At 39.4% G+C, this 25,000-nt stretch overlaps 1 protein-coding gene across 3 annotated transcripts in view; it reads right to left on the minus strand.

Moving 5' to 3' along the window:
• Window positions 1–25,000, minus strand: part of PAK7 (p21 protein (Cdc42/Rac)-activated kinase 7) — a 327,817-nt gene that overhangs the window by 111,611 nt on the left and 191,206 nt on the right. For all 3 annotated transcript variants that reach the window (XM_011998623.1, XM_011998635.1, XM_011998628.1), the window contains one exon: window positions 3,825–4,039. In XM_011998623.1, the coding sequence (XP_011854013.1) occupies window positions 3,825–4,028 (204 nt within the window). In that variant the 5' untranslated portion in view covers window positions 4,029–4,039. The remainder of the gene's footprint in view (window positions 1–3,824; window positions 4,040–25,000) is intronic.

The following is a 25,000-nucleotide window of genomic DNA, read 5'->3' on the forward strand; positions in this document are numbered from 1 at the left end:
CATCAGCAGCACCAGCAGCATCTGAGAGCGTGTTAGAAAAGCAAGTTATCAGGCTCACTCCAGACGTACTGAATCAAAATCCCTAGGGTGGGGCTTGGAAATGTGAGCTATAATACACCCCCAAGGAAATTCTTATGAAAGTCTAAGCTTGAGAACTACTGGGGAATCACAAACAAATAAAGGCCATTCAACCTGCCCTTTACGTAATGCATCTAATTCAGCACAGATTTTGCTAATATTGCTTATGATGCTCTCATGGACAGAATCACATTAGATATTAAAGGAATTTCTCAATGATATTTGCCAAATGTTTTAAAGGGAACCTCCCCCTCCGGGTGTTCAGGTTATCTTGGCTAGCCTACATGGCCTACATGGCCAGCCCAAAAGTTTGGGCACACAAACTTTTGACACAAGTACAAGCTAACTTATGGCTTCTGGTTAAATTTCTGACAGTTTGGAAATCCCGGCCAGTGTAAACTCACATTGATTATACCTTATGTGGATACATTCCTTTATACTACTTAAATCAAAGCTCTCAAAGTGTGGTCCTCAGACCAGCAGCATCAGTACCACCTGGAAACATATTAGAAATGCAAATTCTTGGGCCCCATCCCAGTTCTACTGAATCACAAACTCTGAGAATGGAGCCCAGCAATCTGTGTTTTATCAGACTCTTTGGGTGATACTGATCTTCTGTATGGTTGGAGAAACCCTGGCCTAAATAAGTGTACACAGAGGAGAGGTATGTCCTGGTAAGCGTGACAATGGGTAAGCACGAGGTTCTAAACAGGAACAGCTGAAATCCTAACTAATCAAGGAAGAGTGTTGGTGGCAACGGCAGATTTCCACTCGGAACTAGCTTGCTGAAGCTTGCTGACAAGTACTGAAGAACTGGTATTTTCCACAACATCCGGGGTGACACACTTCCTCCACTGACTGTTTTTATGTCATGATCTCTTTTCTCATTTTCCTTTCTCAATTTAAAGGACACTTTGACCAAACCAACTAGAATGGTTAGTTCTATTTAACTTAAATAATTTTGCCAAAATGGCTTTAAACATGCATGACTATATTCAGTCTTTTCTGCCCATTTATTCATTACTTCTTATTTCAAGGACTTTTGTGACTTCTGAGATATATTCTCTATACTTTATAATATGTCATTCTTAGGTGACTTGTAAGATTTTTCCAGAGAAGCCATTTCTGAAAAATTGGATCATACAAACTATATGACATAGTTTGGCCCCTTAAACCTTTTAATTTTTACTTATTGTAAGAGTCTGGTAGTCACAGGATTCTGTTTGACCACCAATATCGTCTACTGTCTGCTAATGGTGTTAACTGAACTCATATGTGGCGAAATATTTATACTCATATTTGGAGAAAGATAAGATTTGCTTTATGGGAGTTCAGTGTTAGTATGAGGTGCTGGATTTTTTGGGTGTCCTTCAGTTAAATGGATTTGATTAATCTTAATCTTTATGGGTGAGATCCAACCTAGCTGGATCTTGTTTTTGTCACTCCTTGTCTGTTTTTATTTTATTTCTTCCCTGAGGGGTACAATTGTGCCTGAAGTCTCATTTGCAGACATCCAGGACCTGCTCTATACTTGAGATGTATCTTCCAGTCATCACCCAGTGAACATTTAAGTGTCTATAACTAATATTTTAGTCTTTTCATTTCATATGGACTGAATGCTCATGCATTTGGCACAAGGGCTGGAAAGCCCATGCTAGTGAGTAAGAGAAGCACAAGGTTTAGCAGCTTAGAAGTTGCTAAATCTTGCTCCAACTCTCAGTGGGAATGATTGTCAGAGAGGAAAGGATAACGAGCCAGCCCACCTAGGAGATGGAAGAAATGAAGTCGAAGGTTCTACTAAATCCACATCCACTGAACATGATGTGTTATCACTAAGATGAGAGCCTCTTTCTTTGCTCCCAAACAGGACCTGCTAGGATCTGGACAAGTGAAAAACCATGGTGAAGTAAATGACACTTTGTCCTGACCAAATAATGCATACACTCTAACAAGACAGCGCATGTCCTGGGTCTTCAGCTAGAATGTTTCTTTAAGACTCTGCTTCTGTCTAGAATGTTTCTTATCCAATGATAATGATAATGATACTCCAGGGTAAGAAAATAAGTCCTAGTTTCATGTGAGAATTTTTCCTTCACCATGGTGATAAATAGTAGAAGACTTTTCAGGGCACACTGCTCATTCCATTTTCTGGGTTTTGTAAAAACTTGGGATATAGGAAAAATAATGAAACTAAACAAGCAGATTTTTTTCTAATCCCAACTTTTTAAATATATGGTCCACCTTATTATATGATCATTAGTTAAGTGTTAGCCTTCTCTTAGGGAGAAAATTATGCTCAATGGTAGGATATTGCCAGATACAAACTACTAGAGTTGGTTAGTCAGTTTCTAATAAATATCAATTGATATCTGTTTAAAATGACAGCCTCCTTTTGTTCCCAAAGCTTTATCTTCTCAAATATCCATTTTTGTGTGTGTGTGTACTTAACATTTTAGTTGGTTTGAAAAGTTTTGAAATTCTACCAGAAAATCAAACTCACAAAATGCAGAATTATAAGACTCTGTATCAATCTTTGGGCAGAGCAGACTCATATGTTCAACACCAGAATAGAATGACCAGCACTATGCATGAACAATGGACTCACAGTTCTAATTTAGTCAGGTCAGGTGATATTTCATAAGCCTTTCCCATAATGTATCAGCTCCACTCTTTCTTTGCATCCCTTTAAAAATGCATTCAGTTTTGTTCTGCATATTATTCAAATACAGTTTATGCAGTATTCATGTTAATGCAGAATAACATATTCAAATAGCACAGATATCTACTAATATAATGAGCAAGGAAAGAATCTGAACTCAAGTTTTGTAAAGATTATGAAACTCTGGAATGATCCGCTGGATAATATCATTATAATTTTCAATGATGTTTAACTCCCATAGAGAACTTTTGGGAAATTGCCTGATAGTCTATAGAATTCTTATCATTCTGAAGTGCAGAAGAAAACTGCAATTCCTGGATTTTCTTTGTAGTAACTTTGCATAACTGAAATTTTTTTTGGGTCTGCTGTCTGCTTACATGTAATTACTTTTATGAAAATTTATTGCCAAAAATTTCCAAGCTACATATTTAAGATAAATTATATCTTATTCTAGGACTCAAATTACTTGCTTTTATTTGCAATAGCTCTCTCTTAGGCTATAAAGACAAATTTGAAAGCTATAAAGACAAATAAATATGTGTGTATATGTTTGTGTGTATATATATATACACATATTTATTTGATCATATAAAACATATATATGTATATGCCTACATATGCTTGTGTATATATATTTATAAATATTATTATTAAAATCTATTGGCAGTAAATTTTATATGAAAGAAAAGTTTAAATATTTTGAGAGCAAATGGAGAACAACAAAAGGTGGTCTAATGTTGGTCAGAGGCTATTGCCAATATTAACCAGAGTGGATGGATAATACGCTTCAGTATAAAGTCTAACAAAAACACCACTTAAAGCCAAAATAAAAGTGTCCTATTTTGTGATTGCATTTTATGTGTCTGATTTTTAAAAAATCACATCTAAAGCCAAAGTTCCTTTTCATGTGCTGCAATTTATAAGAAATGGTGAAAATTATAATCATGAAAGAATAATTGTGAATAATCTGTGAATGTTAAAAAAATACGTGGTTTAGGCATTTTATAGCTTGCTTATAAAGCTGATGCAGTGCATCAAATAAGAGCATGATTCTTAAGCCCACCCAAAGATGGAACCCTCGACATACCTTCATAGGAGCCAGCTGGATGGGTGTGATGCATGAAGGATCCACCATAGGCTTTGGCCTGTTGGCCGTATCTGCTAACAGGCTGTGCCATTGCTGGGGAAGGCCGGTAAACTTCTGCTCTTGTGGATCAAACCCAGTGTGAACCCTGTGTTCAAAGTTGGATGGGCCAGATATTTCAATCTTTTTCTTTTTCTTCCCAAACATGATGCCAAAACCTGGGAAATATAAATAGAAAAGAGTCAGCTGTTTATATCTTGCCAGCAGAAGACCATGAGAAAGCTATTGTTAATTCATTCAGGGCAACATCTTTTCAGTTATTCCTCTAGATCCCAGGTGCAAAAGATAAAAGTTGAATTTTCAGGGTGTGTAAATTAAATAATTTTATTCAAATCTTTTTGTTCTCTCCTTAAACTTGCCATGTGGATGATAGTTCCCTGCCGAAATGACTTTGATTTGGCCATGTGACCTGCTTTGACTGTGGATGGAAGAGACAGTTAGCAAGTTCAGGGCAGAAGTTTTTGGAGGCATTGTATGTTTCCACTTATTCCTTGTGCTCCTGTGTCTTGCCACAAAGATCTCTCTCTCAGGTAGATGACACTTCCTCAGCCTAGGTCTTGGAAGGAGAGATGCGTAAGGGCAGACACAAGCCCAACTTCCAGTCTGAAGACAAGACCAGGCAAGCCCAACTGAGAAATAACTAAGCCACGGCTGACTTGCAAATGAGAAATAAATGTATGTAATGAAGCCACTGAGATTTTGGCCTTGTTTGTTATGTAGCATTATTAAAGCTGACCAGTACACAGGAAGAAACATTTCAAACTTTGGTATGTACTTAAAATCCAAAACATTTGTATGGAATAAAATATATACATACATGAAAAATGGGTTGATAATGATAGTCACCACATAAAGGATCAAACAAGTCAATATTTACAAAGCACTTAGAAAAACATCTGTCACAAAGTAATTACTTCAAGTATTAATTATACACCTCTGGACAAATATACAAGAAAGTTGACTGATATTTCCTGCAGAGAAGGGAACCAGGGGAAGAAGGCAGGGAGGAAGACTCACTTTTCACTGCATATTATATTTACAATTTTTTTACAGTGTACTTTACCTGTTTGAAACAACATCGTTTACCCAGGTGAAACATAGCCAGTGACTAGAACACCTCTAGAAAATATGTAAAATTGGCAAAGTATGCTTTATGATGTTGCAAACACATAAGGTAACCCAGGTTTGCATCACAGGTAGGTCACCTATTCACTGTGATCCCAGGTAATTGCGTTTTCCTTTCTGCAGCTACTCATCTGTGAATAGAACAATCATCATTTTGGGAATCCTTACAACACTGCCATGGGCATTGTAAAAGATGATGTTTTGGCCTACATGTTGATTTGCTGAGGAAGATTATCTCAGTCCTTGGACTGGAATAGTGGGTCATATATTCCTACACTTCTTTTTGTTTTTGAGACAGAGTCTCACTCTGTCGCCCAGGCGGGAGTGCAGTGGCGAATCTCGGCTCACTGCAAGCTCCCCCTCCGGGGTTCACGCCATTCTCCTGCCTCAGCCTCCCGAGTAGCTGGGACTACAGACGCCCGCCACCACGCCCGCCTAATTTTTTGTATTTTTAGTAGAGACAGGGTTTCACCGTGTTAGCCAGGATGGTCTCCATCTCTTGACCTCATGATCTGCCCACCTCGGCCTCCCAAAGTGCTGGAATTACAGGCATGAGCCACCGCGCCCATATTCCTACACTTCTATGTATATATTCTTCACAGCATTTATCCACTTGTGAGTAATTAATTACATGTAATGGTGTGCTCAGTGTCTGTTTTAACTACTAGAATGTACGATCCATGAGGGAAAGGATGCTTCCTGCTTTTTCATTACTGTTTGCCTGACCTATAGTAGGGCTCACAAAATATTTGTTGATGGACTAAAATCACCCTGAACAGCACATTTATTCAGTAAATAGCACAAGGGGTTGGAGCTCCGTGTTCTCTCACTCTCCCCATTGTTCCTTCTCTACCTCCCTTCATTCTCTGTTAAAACTGTTATTTCTTTTAAACACTTGTCCCTGTGTAGTAAGCAGGGTCTTCCCATGCCTTCCAGTTTTCTCAAGTTCTTTTTCCATCCTCTACCTACATAAATATTCTCTCAGCAATGCTCAGATCATTCACAGCCTTCACTCCCTGGACTCCATCAAAACCCATCACATTCATTCTGCTTGTTACTTCAGACTAATTTGGAAGGGCTGTAATGAAAATGGATGAAAGATTATAAGGACTTCAACTACCTTGATACATTATCTTTCCTGGAAAATATAATTATAATTTAAAACAATTCTATAAGTACTTTACTACAAATAGGTCAACAAATACAGGTGAGGTGACCTTAAACACTCGGGCACACCCAAACCAAAGTGTAAAGAAGTAAAGGAACCCTGCTGTCACAGACTGCTGCAGAATGGCCCACAATGTTTCATTCTTCCTGGTATCCATGCCTTCAAGGAGGCCTCTCCCACACTGACTCTGAACTTGGATATAAAATTTGATGTGACCAATGAGACAAGAGAAAATATGACACCAATACGCACAGTGTCTGCACACTGGGGCTTGCTCGCCCTCTTGCTGTCCTTGGAAACGGCAGTCAGCATGAAAACAAAGCCAGCCTATCCTGCTGGAAGATGAGGGGCTGTGTATCCCAGTTACCTGTCTCCCCAGCCAGCAACTAGTCGACCCTGAGAAGCAGAGCTGCCCAGCTGACCAGCAGCTATCCACATGACAGAGCCTAGTCAAAACCAGCAGACCTACCCAGTTGGACTTAGAAGTACAGAATCAAGACACAAATAAATGTTTTTTTGCTTTAAACCATTATGCTTTGGAGTAGACTGCTATACAGAAAAAGCCAACATAATAAAATCCCTGATTATCATCCTCTACCTTGCATCTTCAGATGCTTGACATTTTTAGGTTTCTATTTTAGCTGCTTCAAAGTTTCAAGTAACAACATCCAATCTGGGTAACTATATTAGCTGCTACACAATTGAGTGCTAACTCAAAGGAGTTTTGATTGTGATATTACTATTTGGTTGAAGACCTGGAACATTTTCAGCGGCAGGAAATTACACCAATAATTAGCTCTATACACCATCTCTCAGAATTATTTAGTGAGCATAAAATACATTTGAAAATATAATTTGGCCATTTGTTGGCTGAGTCTGCTTGACAGTTTAAGAAACTTTAGCTATGACCATTTTTAAAAAAAGCAAGACAGAAATTATTTCAGAAAAATCATTTGAGAAGAGTTATTTGGCCTGTATTCATACCTGAACAAGCACTGAAAATGCTAGGCCAAATATTTTTAGAGGCAGAATAGAAATGTCTTGTTATTCCCTTTCTCATTGTGAATTTCCCAGTGGTTGCTATGCCACTCAATGACAGCATTCAAAAGAAAATATCAATGAACTAATACTGTTTCTGTGTTTAAATAAGAGAGTTGTGGAGAGGAAATTCACAGCTGAATTAGTCTACATACACTACATCCTGTGACACCACACAACTATAATTTTAATGGTCAAACAAACAGTTCTATCTCTCCAGTAAATTTGAGTTAAAGAGTTACAAAGGAACAACTTAAAAGGAAAACACAAAACAGCTCTAAATCCTGAAGCAATGATTCCTGGGAAGTTCACAGATGCAGAGACAAATCTCCAAGATGGATCGTGACATTCTATCAGCAGTGTCTACTGCTCTGTTAGCAAGGAGGAGGCCCACACTCAGGTAAAAGACAGAGACAGGGTCCTAGTGCCTTTTAGCACCATGGGACAGAGGGACGCCTAGTAGGAAAGTGAAGATCTGCTTGGCAGATGATTTCTTCTCTGTGATGTGCTCATGCTCAGTCTACCTACTAGGGCACTAAAAGTTAAATGCGTCTTATCCCACATTCATGGCAGCCCTCTGTCACGGGTCCCCAAGACCACCTCCAGGCTTGATTCACCAGGAGAACTCATAGGACTCTGCATACAGTCATACTCATGGCTATGATTTATTACAGTGAAAGGATACAAAACAAAATTAGCAGTGGGAAAAGGGGCATGGGACCAAGTCCAGAGGATACCAGGTGCAGGCTTTCAGAGGTCTTCTCCTAGAGAACTCACATGGATTGTTGTTAATTCCCCCAGGACTGATTGTAACAACACACGTAAAATGCCGTCTACCGGGGAAGCCCATCAGAGATGAAGGGCCTGAGGATTTTATTTGGTACTGGTCACATAGGCACCCTTGCTTAGTCCATATTTAAATTCCAGGAGGAAAACAGGAGTTCAACATAAACCTTTTTTTTTCTTTTTCTTTTTTTTTTTTGCATAAACAGTTTAGGCACAATAAGCCATTCTTTATCAGGGAATGGTGAGGAACTTCCTAAAATCCAAGTTCCCAGATGCCAACCAAGGGCCAACCTTGCAAATAGGCTTTTTTCTAGGATATGCATCCTCAAGCCTGCTAGACTAACTCTTTTCTGCAGAGGAGGTGTTATTATCATCGCCCTTTCATAGAAGAGGAAACAGATGCTCAGAGCCCAGGTTAGAAACTTGTAAAACTGGAGATTTAGAATCTCAAAACACAAGCTTTTAATCACTTGTGAGAGCAATGTATGGCTGCCCTGTATTTACCTTCTCTGCCAGTTACACCATCCTACCCTTCTTAGGGAATCCAGTTGGTATGGATGGTGAGGTTTCTTGGGTCCTGTCATGTCTCTCCAGAAAGGCGCTTTCTGAGAAACTACAAACTGTGTCACTGAGCAGGTGAAGCTGAGCAGCCTCTTCCATAGAAGAAAAGATCCCTGCTGCTCAGCACCCATGTAAACCAAGGGCACAGCATACCTCCTTCCACTCCTCCGTGTCCAGCAGATCTACTTCCTAACAGCTGGGTAGGTATCTTTCAGTACAGAAAGTTAGCCACAGGTTGAAAAGTAGGCAATTCAAGAATTAATGTGAAATATTTATCCATCTCTTTGTTTCATTATTAAACACTTTATTATTTGTTTCATTATGTGAACATTCACCTGGCAGTTTGATTCAGCATTAACCAAGTTGGTTCCTTAGCTAACTAAGTTTGGGAAACAATGAATTACATAAGGTCCTTTTGTGGGACATTTCAAGGTCTTTATTATGCTAATATTAGTTTAGTTCCTAGAGGAGGATAGTAAACAGATCCCAGAATCCTCATTTCTCAAAGTTTATTGCAAAACTCACAGCAAACACTGCTTTGATGGATGGTTTCAGTCACCCTATGTTCTTCTATGAAAGGTAAGTCTTAAGTCATAGAAGAGACTGAAGGAAATCCAGATCCCCAGACTCCCATACCCCATTTCTGCTCTGACATCTTCATGGTTATCTCAGCCCTCAACCTGTTCTCGGGGACAGCCCAGCTCTGTCCCTAACTTAGTGGGTTGCCCTGCCTTAAGCATATGCCTAGTCTAAAAGTTCCAACATGCAAGCATCTCCCAATTCAGGTCTCTATGAACAGGCATAGGGAGCAGGGAGTCAAAGAAGAAATAGCAGGCTAATGCAGCAGCACCTGGTACTATTCGAATCATGTAGGTTGGGGTGATGGCACAGCACCTCATTAGGGACCAGAAGATGCTACTTAAATAATAATCATCTAGGATGAATTGTGTGTCAGATACTGCTCTATATGTACAAATTCACATATTCTGTTTATAGCAATTTATATTGTAAGGACTATTAGTATTTCTGCTATACAGATAAGGAAACTGAGGTCTACAGGAATTTTAAAAAATGTGCCCAAGTTCACTCAATAGGAAGGAACCGAAATGGAATTCCAAACCCGGCAGTCCACATTGTGAGGACAAAATGGTCCATGCTCTGCTGACTTGAATACTAGTCTAGTCCCCATGGTGCAGCATGCTCTGTGGCCCTGGCAGCCTCTCTCACATGGGGAGTCCTCCATTCTACATGGAGTTAACTCCAGATATGCTTGGCTCCTGTAATTGTTCAGATAACTCAGTGAGAAGATATTAGAAGAAAGCCCTACAAGGGACTGGATGATCTGAATGTTGCTTCCATGATAGACAAGGGAGTGGTTAATACTGCTCATATTATCTGGTTGCAGTGGGGACTTTGCTGATTCTTCTGAGTTGATACACTACAACTCTCTCCCCAGCCCTGGATTCAGTCTCTGCTCTTCTCTGTGCCTTTAAGTTGATTTCTATGACTGCATCACTAGAACTTCCTTCTCTTTAGCTTCTAGGGGGATTTGACCAATTAGAGGCAATTTGTAGGTGGAGAAAGAGGATGGGGATTTATTCCCCTGGCTTTCTTTGCAAAATTCCCTGGTTTTCTTGCCAAATGTGTTTCTCTGGTTTTCTTGCCAAAATTCCCCAATATGTACAAGCTCCTGTTGGCATTCCCTTTTCCCTCCAGTTTTCCCGCCAGTTTTCAGTCCCTGTAGGGCTAGATACGATATCTTTCTACAGTTTTTAGTTTGTGGGTATTCCAACATTTTTTATAGGTTCTCAGAACCTTGCTTCCATGTGCCAGGTAGATCCTTCTGGAGTTTACCTTCTGCTTCCCATCAGGACTCTGACTGGCACGTAGCATACTTGTGGGGCTTGTGGTCCCCACTTCCCAGGATTCACCAGCAATGCCTAGGGACTAGGGAATATCCACAAGAAGCCACCACCCATTAAAAGGGGCCAAAGTCTCCATTAGGCATGTGGAGACCCCTGCTTTTTGCATGTATTCCTTTATAACTATTTTAAAAGTATTTTTGTTGCCTTATTTTTCTCTTGGGCATAAAGCTTGAAGTGTTCAAAAAAGCAAGATGGGCATTCTGTGAAATTACTTTCTTTATGAAGTTATCTAAAAGGGTAATGACAAAATAATTTTATCAAACAATCCTGTTGCCTCCTCAGGGATTAATTTAGGATTGTGGTTGAAAGCAGGGACCCAGACTTCCTGGATCTGAATCTGAGTCCTGCTACATTTATCAGTTCTGCATTCTTGGGCAACCTGCTTTGCATCCTTTTGCCTCAGTATCCTCCTATGATAAATGGGAATAGCAATATTCTCCCCCTCAGTGTGTTGTTGTGAACATTCAGTGAACTAAGACATGAAAAGTGGCTTAGATCAGTGTCTGGCTCCTAGCAAATGCAATCCAAATCAGGATTTTAGGGAATGGAGTAGGAACTCTACTACAAGCCAGGTCCAATCAGTGGCTGAAGTGCCATCTCTCGTCACATCAGGTGGACACGTAGAGGTAGAGGAGTAGCTACTTGACCCCTATTACAAATCGAGAAGTTTCCAGCATTCTTCAACCTTTTCAAAACAATGACTCATGGCTCAGTCCTGTGTCCCATCCATGGTAACATTTTAAGTTTAATGGCATGGATGGTGGTGATGGTCACACAAAAGTATGAATGTATTTAATGCCACTGAACAGTACAATAAAAATTGGTTAAAATGGTAAATTTTTTGTTTTGTATATTTCATGATAATAATAATAGTAATAAAAGATAATGACATGGATATGCCCCAGGAGCTTTGACTGCATGAGAGGAAGTAGTTGGCAGGCAGGAGCCATACTGAAGATAGGTTGGGGCAGGCACAGGGTGTGGTGGGGCAGGCAGAGCAGGAGTTCACCTATTAAAAAATCTTTTTGTTCATATCCCCCCTCAAAAATCTCAAATTGTAACATAACATTTGGGATTAAGAAAGAAATACGTCAAACAGTGTTGGTCTAATAAAGTGAAGCGTCAATGTAATTACTGAACTATTAAGGTTTCCAGTCATTCAGCCAGCTAGAGACATAGTAGAAAGAATAAGACCACAGAATTTTAAAATGGTGACTTTAACGTACCTCTTAAGAGTGAGTCTTTTCTTATTGACTCCCTCATGAAGAGAGATTTTTCTTTTCTTAGTCTCAGATCTATTTTTCAGAACTTGGTAAATGTAATAACGGAAATTTAAGTACTTTAGAAATACATACCTGTGTTCATATAATTTAGATTTAATGACTGACCAGTCACTTATGGGAGAAAGGTGGCTGTTTCTGAAATCACATTACAGAGGGGATGGCACCAACAACACCATCCCCTTTCTGAGATGTCATTGCCCAGGTGTACATTCATTATAGCCTCAGAATCAAGAACAAAAGATTCTCCAGGCTTTTAGCTATGCTGATTTTATGCTTGGATTACATATTTGGGATCCATAGGAAAATACAAAATCTTGGGATGGGTTCATCATATAATCTAAAAATAAAGTTGTTTTCTAAAAAAAACATATCATTATGTGTCAAAGTTGTTATAAATGACATAGTTTCCTCTCCTTGGATTCATCTATTGCAGTGTCTCCTAACAGGACCCATCGGACAGTCACTACGTTCCACTGGGTGCTTCCCACTCCAGAAGAAACTGTATTAAAGCCTGTTGGGTCAACAAAATGATTATCCTTGTACCTGGTCCCCATTTCTATTGTACAGATGCTCATTATTCAGTTGCTTTGTGACCTGGGCCTGTTTTTGTGACCTGTGTCATAATCCAAACACACTTGCCTTCTCCACAGGTGTAGAAACAGCTGTAGCCCCTGTTTTTCTTTTGTGGATCTGATTCTGGCTTCTAATTTCTTTCTTTTTTTTTTTTTTTTTTTAGACGGAGTCTCGCTCTGTTGCCCAGGCTGGAGTGCAGTGGCCGGATCTCGGCTCACTGCAAGCTCCGCCTCCCGGGTTTAGGCCATTCTCCTGCCTCAGCCTCCCGAGTAGTTGGGACGGGCGCAGTGGCTCAAGCCTGTAATCCCAGCACTTTGGGAGGCCGAGACAGGCAGATCATGAGGTCAGGAGATCGAGACCATCCTGGCTAACCTGGTGAAACCCCATCTCTACTAAAAAATACAAAAAACTAGCTGGGTGAGCTGGCTTCTAATTTCTACCACTGGGATGTAAACCCTGACTTCATACCTGAATCTTTGTTTCTTATTTGTCCTTCTCTACTTCTGTGAATTTTTTAGACCCTTCCCTCTGATCATGATGCTTGAATCTTACCTGTCTGCTGGTTTCTTCTTATCTAAGCCTTCTGATTCTGCCCTGATTCTGAAATCTGTGCCCACAGTTGGATTTAGCATATACATCCATCTGAACTGCACACTTTCTAGACCCTCAACATCATCATACCTTTCTGCTCTAACTCAACCCCTCATCCTGGCTTCAATTCCTCACCCTGGCTTCAACTCATCCTTCTCAACTTTCTGCTATCCAATATCCAGTACTGACAAAAGGCACACTTTAAGGAAAACATATTTAAATTTGAATCATTTTCACATTGTCAGAATGACAATGTAATATTGAGATAATAGCAAGAAGAAAATCATGGGTTTTAGAGTACCATCAACGCAGTAAGTACTCAGAAAAACTGCATGGAAATGTGTTAAATATAACAATCAAAAGCCACTACTTCACCATGGTTTTATTCTTTACTATAAGTTTACTTCTTCTTTATGCCAATCAGCCCAAATATGGAGACAGAGCCCAAACCTCTCTCTTAAGCTCCGTGTCTATTCTTCCAAAGCTCCTCTTGGATTATTCTTATTTTTGACACTCAGCATCTCCAAAACTTAACTCATGATCTCCTACTTGCTCTACCTCTTTCTTTCATACATATCTTAATCCTTATATAGATAGCACCACATTGCATTAAATTGCATCTGCTCCCCAGATGTTCACGACATCTATACCTCTCTCTGAATTCCCACTGTATTAGTTTCCTAAAGTTGATGTAACAAATTTCCACAAACTTAGCAGTTTAGATAATGCAATTTATTTTCTTACAGTTCTGGAAGTCAGAAGCATAACATGAGTCTCAATGGGTAAAAATCAAGGCATTGGCAGAGGTATGTCCCTTTCTGGAGTCTCTAGAGGAGAATACATTTCCTTGTCTCTTCCAGTTTCTAGAAGTCACTTGCATTCCTTGGCTGATACTGCATCTCTCTCTGACTGTTATTCCATCTTTCCCACTTTCTTTTTCTTCTCTTTTCTTTTCCTTGTTTTCTTTCCTTTCTTTCCCTTCCCTTCCCTTCCCTTCCCTTCCCTTCCTTTCTTTCTTTCTCAGGGTCACATGCTGCCCCCACCCCCCACCCCCCAGGCTGGAGTGCTGTAGTGTGATCTTGGTGATCTTGGTGATCTCGGCTCGCTGCAACCTCCGCCTCCTGAGTTCAAGTGATTCTTTGACCTCAGCCTCCCGAGTGGCTGGGATTACAGGCATGCACCACAATGCCTGGCTAGTTTTTATATTTTTAGTAGAGATGGGGTTTTGCCATGTTGGCCAGGCTGGTCTCCAACTCCTGACCTCAGGTGATCTGCCTGTCTCAGCCTCCCAAAGTGCTGGGATTACAGGCATGAGCCATCGTGCCTGGCTCATCTTTCCCATTTTCCTCTGACTCGCTTGTTTTATCTTTCTCTTCTACTTTTAAGGACTCTTGTATTATATCGGACCAGCCTGGATAATCTCCCTATTTTAAAGTCATCTTATTAGCAACGGCAATTCTACCTGCAACCGTAATTCCCCTTACATATTTCAGGGATTAGGACGCTGACATTTTGCAAGGAGGGCACTATTCTCTCTACCACACCCACTGTCACTGCTCTGTCCATGTCAGCATCATTTCTCTCCTAGTCTACTATAAAATTATCTAGCTCAGTTTCCCTTCAACTAAACTTGCCCCTGCCAAGCAGTTTTCCACCCTGTAGGCAGATCAATCTTTTGAAAAATATAAGTCTGTATCATGCTGTCTCTCTCTTGAACCTTTTCCATGACTTCTCACTGACCTTAAAAACAAAACCAAACTCCTTATCAGAGCTTACAAGTCTCCTTGGGACCACCCCTTGGTACCTCTCTAACTGCATAAATTCCTTCTCCCTTTCATTAAGCCTTACCATCCTTAGTCACCCCCATTACCTTAAAATCCCCCATCCCCCCCAACTTCGCCCTTCCCTGCCTGTCTCTACCCTCTCATCTTGGCCCTCAGCCAAAGTCTCTTTTCTGGCCTCAGATCAAATGGAACTTCCTTAGGGAGGCCACTTTAGACCTCAGAATACCTTTCTTCTTAAGTGCTCCCACAGTTCCTTGTCTATTGTGCTAGAGAAAAGATTATTTCAAATTACAGACACGCATGAACACATTCTGTCTACCCTGTCCACGCCACCATCATTTCTCTCTTAGGCTGCTACAAGGTTGTCTAGCTCAGTTTCCTTCCACTAGACTTACCTGTCCAAGCAGTTCTCCACCCTGTAGGGAGACCACTGTTTCTAAAATGTACGTCTGTATTATGCTCGCTCTCCTAAACATTTTCTATGACTTCTCATTGTCATTACACACAAATCCAAACCCCTTATCCAAGCTCACAGTTGTGGATGGTTCAAACAAAAAGAAACACACAAAGTAAAAGCTAAAAGGGAACTACTTTGTTCCTATTGCAAAGTTTCAAATTCAGACCATTTTCTATTTGTTTGTGTTATCCCTGCACACATCCTGATTTTTTATACATAAATATATGACCACTCTAAGTACACTGGGTGGGACTTGCTTTTTTTTGAGTCATTTAGCCTATTTTGGGTGTTATGTTAAAAAAAAATTAAAAAGCAAACCTTGGCTATCTTTCCATATCAGCACACATATCACACTTGCTTTTTAAAGTCTCTATAGCATTTTATAAAATGCAATGTACTATAATTCATCTATTGATTCTTCTATTGATTAACATTTAATTTTTGGGGCTCTAAAAAACACCATTGCTGTTAGAACTCTGCTAAGTGTATCATTCTGCATAAATACGAGCAAGTCTGTGGCATAGATTGTCAGATGTGGAAATAATGGAGGAAAGGCATATGTATTAGTTTCCTAGGGCTGCCAAAACAAAGTAACACAGATTGGTTGGCTTAAGCAAGATAAATTTTGTTCTCACTTCTGGAGGCTGGAAGTCCAAGATCAAGGTGTCGGGAGGGTTGGTTTCTTCTGAGACTGAGATTTCTCTCATTGGCTTGTAGATGATGTCTTCCCCCTATATATGACTGTGTCCAAGTTTCCCTTTCTCAAAAGGACATGGGCCATATTAGATTAGGGGCCAAACTAATGACCTCATTTTAATTTAATCATCTGTTTAAAGTCCCTGCCTCCCAAATTCAGTCACATTTGGAGGCACTGGAGGTTAGGATTTCAATATATGAACTTGGGAGATGGATGGCATTCATCCCATAAAAGCAAGCATGTTCAAAACTTTTTAAAATGCTAGCAAGTTGCCTTTCAGAAAGCCTAGATACTTTCCTTTCCTACAAACATTGTTGGAAATCAAAGTTGGTCTTCCTTAGCAAGTAATAAGCTCCTTCAGGTCATCTTGATCTTATCTGTGCCTGGCACATAGTAGATGAGCAATAATATTTGTTGAATGAATAGTCACTGAGACAAAACATTTCCCTTGATAGAGACAATTCATGGTTCAAGCAGACTGGCTTCTAACAAGCAGGCAGCACACAGGGTGAGATCAACAGCATATGACAGGAATGCATCCCAAATGCTTCTAAGGAACCCAGATAAACACACAGCTTTTCAGGGACAGAGTGGGAGAGAGAGGACCCAGTCCTTTTTGATTTTTTTCCTCGTATGTTTTTATCACTCCTCTAAAAATTTTAATTAACTACTTGCTGTATACCAAGCACTATAGACAAGGCAGTGGTGATCAAGACCTTATAGAGTAGAAGGGAGAAGAAAAAACAAGCACAATGAAGTCTAGAGTCAGTCTTCTGGGTTCAAACTTTTGCTCTTCTACTTACTGGGGCAAATTACTTAATCTTTTTATGCCTCAGCTTTTTAATAAAGTGCAACTAATTAATATCTATGTCAAAAGGTTGTTGTGAATATTTAATGAGTTAACACTTGTTAAGCACATGAAACACTGCCTGGCACGGAATGAGCATTCCATAATTGTTAGCTATTATTATTGTAAAGGAAAGAAATAAAATGTTACAGAGATAAAGGGCCCACAAATCTCTCCATACTATCTTCACAACTTTCTGTGAATTTGTAATGTTTTAAAAAGTACACATAAAAGTGTACATTTTACTTTAATTGTACCCCCCCCATAGTTACGTCTTACATAGTTAGGGTTATCATATCAAAACCAGGACTTTAGCATTGGTACAATGTATGTATATATGTCTATGCCATTTTATCACATGTAGTGATTCCTGTAACTACCAGCACAATCAGTGTATAGAACTGTTCTATCCCCACAAATATGTGCTATCCTTTTAAAGTCACATGTTCCCTCACTACCCCCACCATCGCTAAGTCCTGGCAACCTGTAATCTGTTTTCTATCTCCACAAATGCATAATATTGAGACTATTATATGAATGAAATAATAGACTATATGACCATTTGGGATGGTCCTGTTTCCCTCTCAGCCCAAGGCCCTTACACTCCATCCACGTTGTTGTGTGTATCAATAGTTCATTCTTTTTTATTGGTGAGTAGTATTTCATGGCATGCATGTACCATACTTTGTTAAACCACTCACTCACTGAGGGATAGTTTGGTTGTTTCTAGTTTTTGGCTATTACAAATAAAGCTGGTATGAATAATACTGTACAGGTTATTTTTTGATCACTTGTATTACTAATATTTTTAGATTGGTTATATATTAAAGTGGTAAACATTTTGGATAAAATGAAACAGATTAATTAAAATTAGTTTTACCTCTTTTATATTTCAAAATATGACTACTGGAGTATTTAAAATTGAAGATGTACCTTATATTATATTTCTACTGGATAGCATTATGAAAATGTAACTTGTAGGAGAGCAGCTGCATGCCTACTTGTGATACAGATATTGGGTTGAGAATGCTTTGAGTTCAGCCTTTATGGATAAGAAGGGGCAGGTCTTGTGAACTTGAGACAGAGCATTCCAGGCAAAAGTAAGCAAGGATAAAGTACTCAAGAGAGAAAAGGATTTACCATGTTCAAGAAACAAAAGCAGCTCCTGTGGCTGAAGCAATACTTATTTAAGAAGGGAATGAAGTGGTCCACCGTTTGTAAACATTGTATAGATAGTCCCAGATTCTCCAGTTTTTAAAAATATTTTACATCAATGACACTAATATCCAAATACGCCCATCTACTTTCTGAAGGTAATGAATAGGAAAACTTGATAAAGTATTTTCACAGTAAGTCTTTTAGTGAAGTAGGGTTTCCCCAAACAGATACTGGCCCATAATTTAATCCTGGAAATATCACTGTTATTTGTTTGTTTAAAACTTACTGTGAATTATGAGTAGATTAGTTGATCAGTTAGTTTTTGCTGCATATCACACCATCCCAACATTTAGTGAGTTAAAATGACAACCATTTATTTGGCCTCAAATATTGTGGGCTGATAATTTGTGCTGGGTCCAGTAGGGTGGTTCTTATGGTCTTGCCTGTGCTCATTCATGTGTTCTGTGGTCAACTATGGGTTGTCTGGAAACTGACTGGTCTGGGATGGCCATATGAACTCTCATCTTTCAGCAGGGTAGCATGGGCTTGTTCTTGTGGTGGTATCAGGGTTCTGAGAGAGCACAGATGTAACACCTCTTGAGACCTAGGCTAGGAAAAGGCACGTAAGATTGGTTCCACTAGCTTCTATAACCAATGCAAGCTATAAGACAAGCCCAGATTCAATGGGTGGGGAAATTAGTCTGCTTTTCAAAGGAAGGAGCTTCAATGTCACATTGCCAATGATTGGCTACTGTGAGACATAGAGAATTAGGACTATATTTGCAGTAAGTAATAGTGGCATGCTGCTAAGTGGTTAAAAACTGGCTCTGGAAAAGGGTGAAACAAACCCTGATTGTAATGTCTGTCAACTTTTATGGTGCAAGTACTTTCACAAAGCTAATTTCAAGCTACCATTGTGACATTGCCGAACATTTTTTTTAATTGAAAAAAATATTTTTAAAGATGAGCACAATTGGCTCTCACAAGCTCATGTGAGCCAGCTCCAGCATACACTAAGAATAAACTCTAATTCTGGTAGTTGGCAGAGGAATGCTGTAATTTCTGGAACTCACCACTCAAGATACCACACTGAGATCTTCTGCCCTCTCTTAAAAAGGCAATTTCAAGGAGCTACATGTCCCAGCAACAGGTAAAAAGCCCCCCAAATAATTGGCTATAAAGACTTTAGAAGTCTGCAACAGTAACTATGAGATACATGGCAGGTGTCGTTCTCATCTAATTATCAATCTTCTCAGGTGATTGAAAATGGTATTGTGGGTGTCTGTGCAGGTGTACACACAGCTGGCAATCAAAATGAGACCTTCCATAAATCATAATTGGAAACACTGTCAAGTTTAACAACATCGGAGCCTGTTTTCTTTCCTTCAGTCTTCAAGAAGATACAAACTGATGCATAGGAATTTCACATCGAGCCAAATAACCTTATGTAACCTTAATTTTGCTTTATTTAGATTGGTCAAATGGGTCACACAAACAGTTGCCTAATTCTGCTCTTTTCCATCTGAGGGTCATATGCTAGCACCACCTCCTGGTGAGAATATGGGCTTCATATGGGCAACTGCAATTGTGTTTGACTTATTTCCAAAAATAAGTTACTGCTACCATTTGTTTGAAAACCTCAGAGCTGTATATTTTCTTAAAGTTATGGGAGAAATAAGTTGTCAAGCTGGCCACTTTTTTTTTTTTTTTTTTTTTTGAGATGGAGTCTCACTCTGTCTCCCAGGCTGGAGTGCAGTGGCACGATCTGGACTCACTGCAAGCTCTGCCTCCCGGGTTTATGCCATTCTCCTGCCTCAGCCTCCAGAATAGCCGGGACTACAGGCGCCTGCCACCAAGCCTGCCTATTTTTTTTTGTATTTTTAGTAGAGACGGGGTTTCACCATGTTAGTCAGGATGGTCTCAATCTCCTGACCTCGTGATCCGCTCGCCTCGGCCTCCCAAAGTGCTGGGATTACAGACGTGAGCCACCGCGCCTGGCCAAGCTGGCCACTTTTAATGTCATTGACTGTATGAATTTTAAACAATAGAGTATTGGGTGTAAGAAACTTTCCTGTTGAAAAAGACTGGGCCAAATAAGAAGGGAATTTGCTGTTATGAGTAAAGAATGGAATCTTCTTAGCAGTTAAATACTAAAAAGTTGTAGTACAATTTTAGATTAAAAAAATCACAGTTCTTGGGCTTTTTTTGTTGTTGTTGTTTCTTTCTTTAAACCACTAGAATCTATCATTGGATATTGCCTTGTCCCCAAACAATCCAACATTCTGAGCAAATAGAAATGGTAGTCCTGTTGACATGTCAGCTTCAAACTGAACTTTCCATGCATAGAAACCCCTGCTATAGTGTATAAGTCTCACCTTCTGGCTCTTTTCTTCATATTTGCCTCTCCATAAGAGCAGGTAAGCCAAAGGGGAAGGGCAAGAATGGGCTTGGTTTGTGCAGCCTAATTCAGACGAACTGAGAGTCCCAATAAGAGCAGCAAAAACAACAATAACTAGCTTCTGACTGTCTTTCCCTTCCAAATCTGAGGTTGCCCACTTCTATTGTAAAATATTTTCAGATACTCACTTACAGCCTGCCACCTGAGGCTCTCAAACCCCAGAAGAACCTGAGGATAATGCTGGCATGAGGGGGATAAAGGCAACCAGGGCACTAAAGGCTTTCAGAATTATACAGCAAAGCAGAGGCACTGCACGTGGATTACACGGTTAACTGGCTGTATGCAAGTGAGAAGTGATTCGCATTCCAAGCAAAAATCTGTGGTAGATTAAGATTATTTTAATTTTCTCTCCATTCTTTCTTCCCTTAGGCCTCTCTCCATCGTTTCTTTGACAAATATTTTACTGTGCACCTGCTGAAGTCAGGTACTGTCCATGGTACTGAAGATGCAACAGGGAAGCAGACAAAGATCCTTACCACCCTTATGGGGCTCTCATGATAGGAGAGAAAACAATAAACAAGTAAATAGGCAAATTACGTAGCATATTAGAAGATGATAAAGTTCGGGAGAAAAAAAATAAAAGCAGAAAATGGAATAGCGAATGCTGTGGCAGGGGAATAGAATTTTTATATTGTGTGGCTAGGGATGAGAGGATGTCCCTAAGAAGGTGATAGTTGAGCAAATATTTGAAGATAGAAAGGATACAATTCATTAGAGTATCTGGCCAAAGAGTTCTAGTAAGGGTCAACAGCAAGTGTAAAGGCCTGGAGATGTGGATATGCCTGGTGGGTTCAAGGAATAGCAAAGAGGCTTGTGAACTTGAGGAAGGGTGAGCAAAGATCCAAACAGAGGGACATGAGACTGAGATAGAAAGGAAGTCAGACCACATAGGGCAGTAGTTCTTCAAGTGTGGTCCCAGACCAGCAACATCGGCATCACTGGGGAGCTTGTTTTAAAATGCAAATTTTGGAGTTTCACTACAAACCTACTGACTCAGCAGCTCTGAGGGGTGGGGCAGGGAGACTCAGCCATCCATTTCAGTGAAGCTCTCCAGATGATTCTGATGCGCACTCAAATCTGAGAAGCAGTGATTGAGGGCATCAGCTGCCACTGCAGGGCTTCAGATTTTTTTCTCTGAGTGGAATGAAAATTGATTTGGTTTTTAATTACTTAATCTAAAACAAAGATTTGAGTTTTGATGTAATTAAGTGATTGTATGTTTTCCAGGTATATTTATTTTCCTAGACAATGTTGGGGCTCAGAGACTAATAACCCAAAATATGGCATTTTGACATGCTGAACTGAAGAAGCCTCAAGGATTCTCCGGCCTCCCTCCACCACCCAAAGTCTCTCCCAAAGAAGATGAAGTTCCTTTATCTGCCTAAGATCCAGACTCACCAAGGTGAACAATTGTTTTTTCTTCCTTTCCCTGTTACCTCATTATCTGTTGCAGATAAGTTGAGCAAGATGTGACCACACCTGAGCAGACCTTTTCATGGGCATAATGAATTGTCTCCAATGATTATTTAAAATCCAGAGAGGGCTATTTACAAATTAATATTTATTCCCCATTCTATCATTTATTGCCCCTCAATAGAATTCTTCTCCCACCTCTCATAACTGGTCTTACCAGGATACAAGCTCCCATTCTTTCTTTAACCTCAAGATAAAATATAAGTTTCTGTAACCTATTGGAAGAGGAGTCTTCATTCTAAAGGCATTTATTTAATGCCTCTACGGAAGACATTAAATAAATTTGTATGTCTTTTCTCTAATCAATCTTCCTCATGTCAGTGATTTTTCAGTGACTCTTTAGGGGTCAAAAGCCTATGGCTCCTACAGCACAAAAGATAGCACAGTGAAATGATCATTTAGGATACGTCTCCTTAGCATGGTCTCCTGGGGACTTTCTTCAGCCCCTCTGGGCTCTTCTCTGGACAATAGCTGATCCCGGAAGAGAGAAGGCCCTTCCGATAACTATATGCTGCAGTAAAAACTTGGGTTTACTGTAGATGTCTTTTACTATGATTCTTGAATAATTTTGGCATTGGAATTTTAATATATCTAATTTATAATTTAGCATAACTTGGTGCCTATGTGATGGGAAAATCAGCAAAATATTGTCAGTGCTATACACCATGAATTGGGAATTAATAGCAATTGCATTTCCAACTGTGATCACTTCTTGGTCATTTTTTCTAAGATAACATGATGATATTCACCATGTTCAATATGATTATGGGAATGCCGGTGTAGGATGATGGTGCTAACAAGAAGACTACCTGAAATGTCACCAGCAACAACAGCAACAAAAGCTTCACAATGTATATGGATTTCACATGCTCCCCTTTCTGTAATATAGAACTCACCCTAGAAATTAGGTGCCCAGCTCCCTTTGCATCCAAGTATTGCCATGTGACTCATCCTGGCCAATAGCATGTGCACAGAAGTGCAGTAATCCACTTCCAGATTAGGGATTTTATGTTGGCTGGATGCAGAGAAGAATGAAGTGCAGGGGTGGTGGTAAAACTTCAAGGTAGAAGGAGCCTGGATCCCTCAACTGTTGTATGGAGGAGATCCACTTGCTGACCAGGAGCACCTGCACTGGACTTCATGCAAGAAAGCAATTAAATTCTACTGGACTAAACTAATGAAGTTCTGGGGTTCAGTTGTTATAACAATGGGCATTACCCTAATACACTTGTCATTTTTTTTTCTGATAACAACACTATGCTGTCAGCATAGTGAGGCATTAGCCTCACATCAAAGAGAAAAAAATCTAAGTATCAGAATGAAATCACTTGCCTAAGGTCACTCAGCTAGCTAGTGGCAGATACAGGATTCATGTCAAACTCCCTTGGCTCTTAATATATGTTTATTACATTATATTTAGTAAGCCAAAGCATGAAATGCAAATATAAAATGGCAACAATGGTGGTTATTAGCCACCATGCGAATTTTCAGCAGTAACATTTTTAAGGAAGACTGTCAACAGAATTGTTAATAAAATTATCATATAGTTTAGAAGATGGATTCTATTGTAATATATTACAGCAGATTAAGTTTTGCTCCTTTAAATGTGTAAATCAATGAAGGCAAAACCATTGCAATGGTAAAATCTGAAGTGCTTTGGGGCAATATTTTGTTTTTACCCAACATTGATTTTAGTCTAGAAGTTTTACATTCCTACAAAGCAATCCCACCATGTGACTGGCAGCTTGTTGGTCTGGTAAAATAATCTCGAGGAAGGAAATATTGCTAGAATAATATCTCCTAATTTCTGTACTTGAAGCTGTGTCCAAGAGGTATTTAATGTGAAGTTTCTAGCGAAGTTTATTAAACAGCATTGTCATTTCCCTCCCTCTGTTATGCATAATAATAAACCTTTGAAATTCAAATCTTTGAAAAATGCCAAAATTCATTTCCCTCTCCAACTTAATACTACTGTTTAATTTGGGTAAGTTGGTAGAACAGCGGGATCTCAGTCTCTTTTAAAAAGGAAAGGGGCTTATTGCTCCTACTTTCAATAATGTCAGATTTATAAAATATGTAAACTTAGCAAAAATTACCCTTCCCTTTGGAAATGTAAGACAGGACTACACTTTCGAGACCATATCCAGCAGGCTTTTTCTGAGCTCTCGAGTAAAAGATAAGGAATCTTACACTACCATTGAGAGGGTCAGTTTTTAAATATATTCCCTCAGTAGGAGAAGAGGCGAACTTTTTGAATAACAAGAGTGTTTAAAGATATTGCTTTATATTTCTACTTTTCTATGTGTGACTGGCTTTTGTTGCCTCCTGTTTAAGAATCACAAACTAGAAATTATCCATAGACTCATCAGTAGTAAAATGCATAAATAAATGGGGGTATATTCCTACATTGCAATGCTACATAGCAGGGAGAAAGAACCATTTGGAAAAGTTCAATGAATTCCACAAACATAAAGTTGATTGAAAAAAAAGGCAGCTACAAATAAGTGCATATTGTATCTTATGATGGGGGATTTTATAAATAGGTCACAGGCAGAAAGTCCCTTCCATCAAGATTACACTGTACTATGGAAAAAACCCCAGACGACATATCAGAATGGTCAACATAGAGTGAAGTCTCTTCTCTGGGGCTCAATTATCTCACCTGAGCAGGGCTCCATAGATCCTAACCAAGAGTATAGAGCTTTATTGTAAATTGAAAGGAGCTCAGCATTTCCTTTTCTCTCTAAACTGTTCAATGGGTTGACACCCTCTTTATAAAGAACATGAGAAAAGTCATCACAAGAAATGCTTCAACCTCCAATGGTTCCCTCCAGTAAATCAGACCTCAGTCAGTCCCATCCAGCTCTAAAATTCTACGATTCTTAGCTGTTTTGGGAATCAGGACTGTGGAAATCAACAAGGCATGTATCAAAAATGGCTGAAAAACTGCAATATTACAGTATCTGTACTGTATTATCTACCCAGAAACAAACATTTTGGTTGCACAATGGAACTTTGTCGGATATCCTTTAAACCTTAGGGAACATCATTTTGTTTTTACAAAATAACCAAGAGATTTGCTGCTGCTGTTGTTTTTAATTATTTCACCCACATTCTTCTGTAGTTATAGTCTTGTGTCCTTAGTAGTACCAAAGGCAATATTCATGCTTGGATGATAGTTATTGTTTTAAAAAA

The sequence above is a fragment of the Mandrillus leucophaeus genome, unplaced genomic scaffold, assembly GCF_000951045.1.
Source record: "Mandrillus leucophaeus isolate KB7577 unplaced genomic scaffold, Mleu.le_1.0 Scaffold116, whole genome shotgun sequence".
Classification (NCBI taxonomy): domain Eukaryota; kingdom Metazoa; phylum Chordata; class Mammalia; order Primates; family Cercopithecidae; genus Mandrillus; species Mandrillus leucophaeus.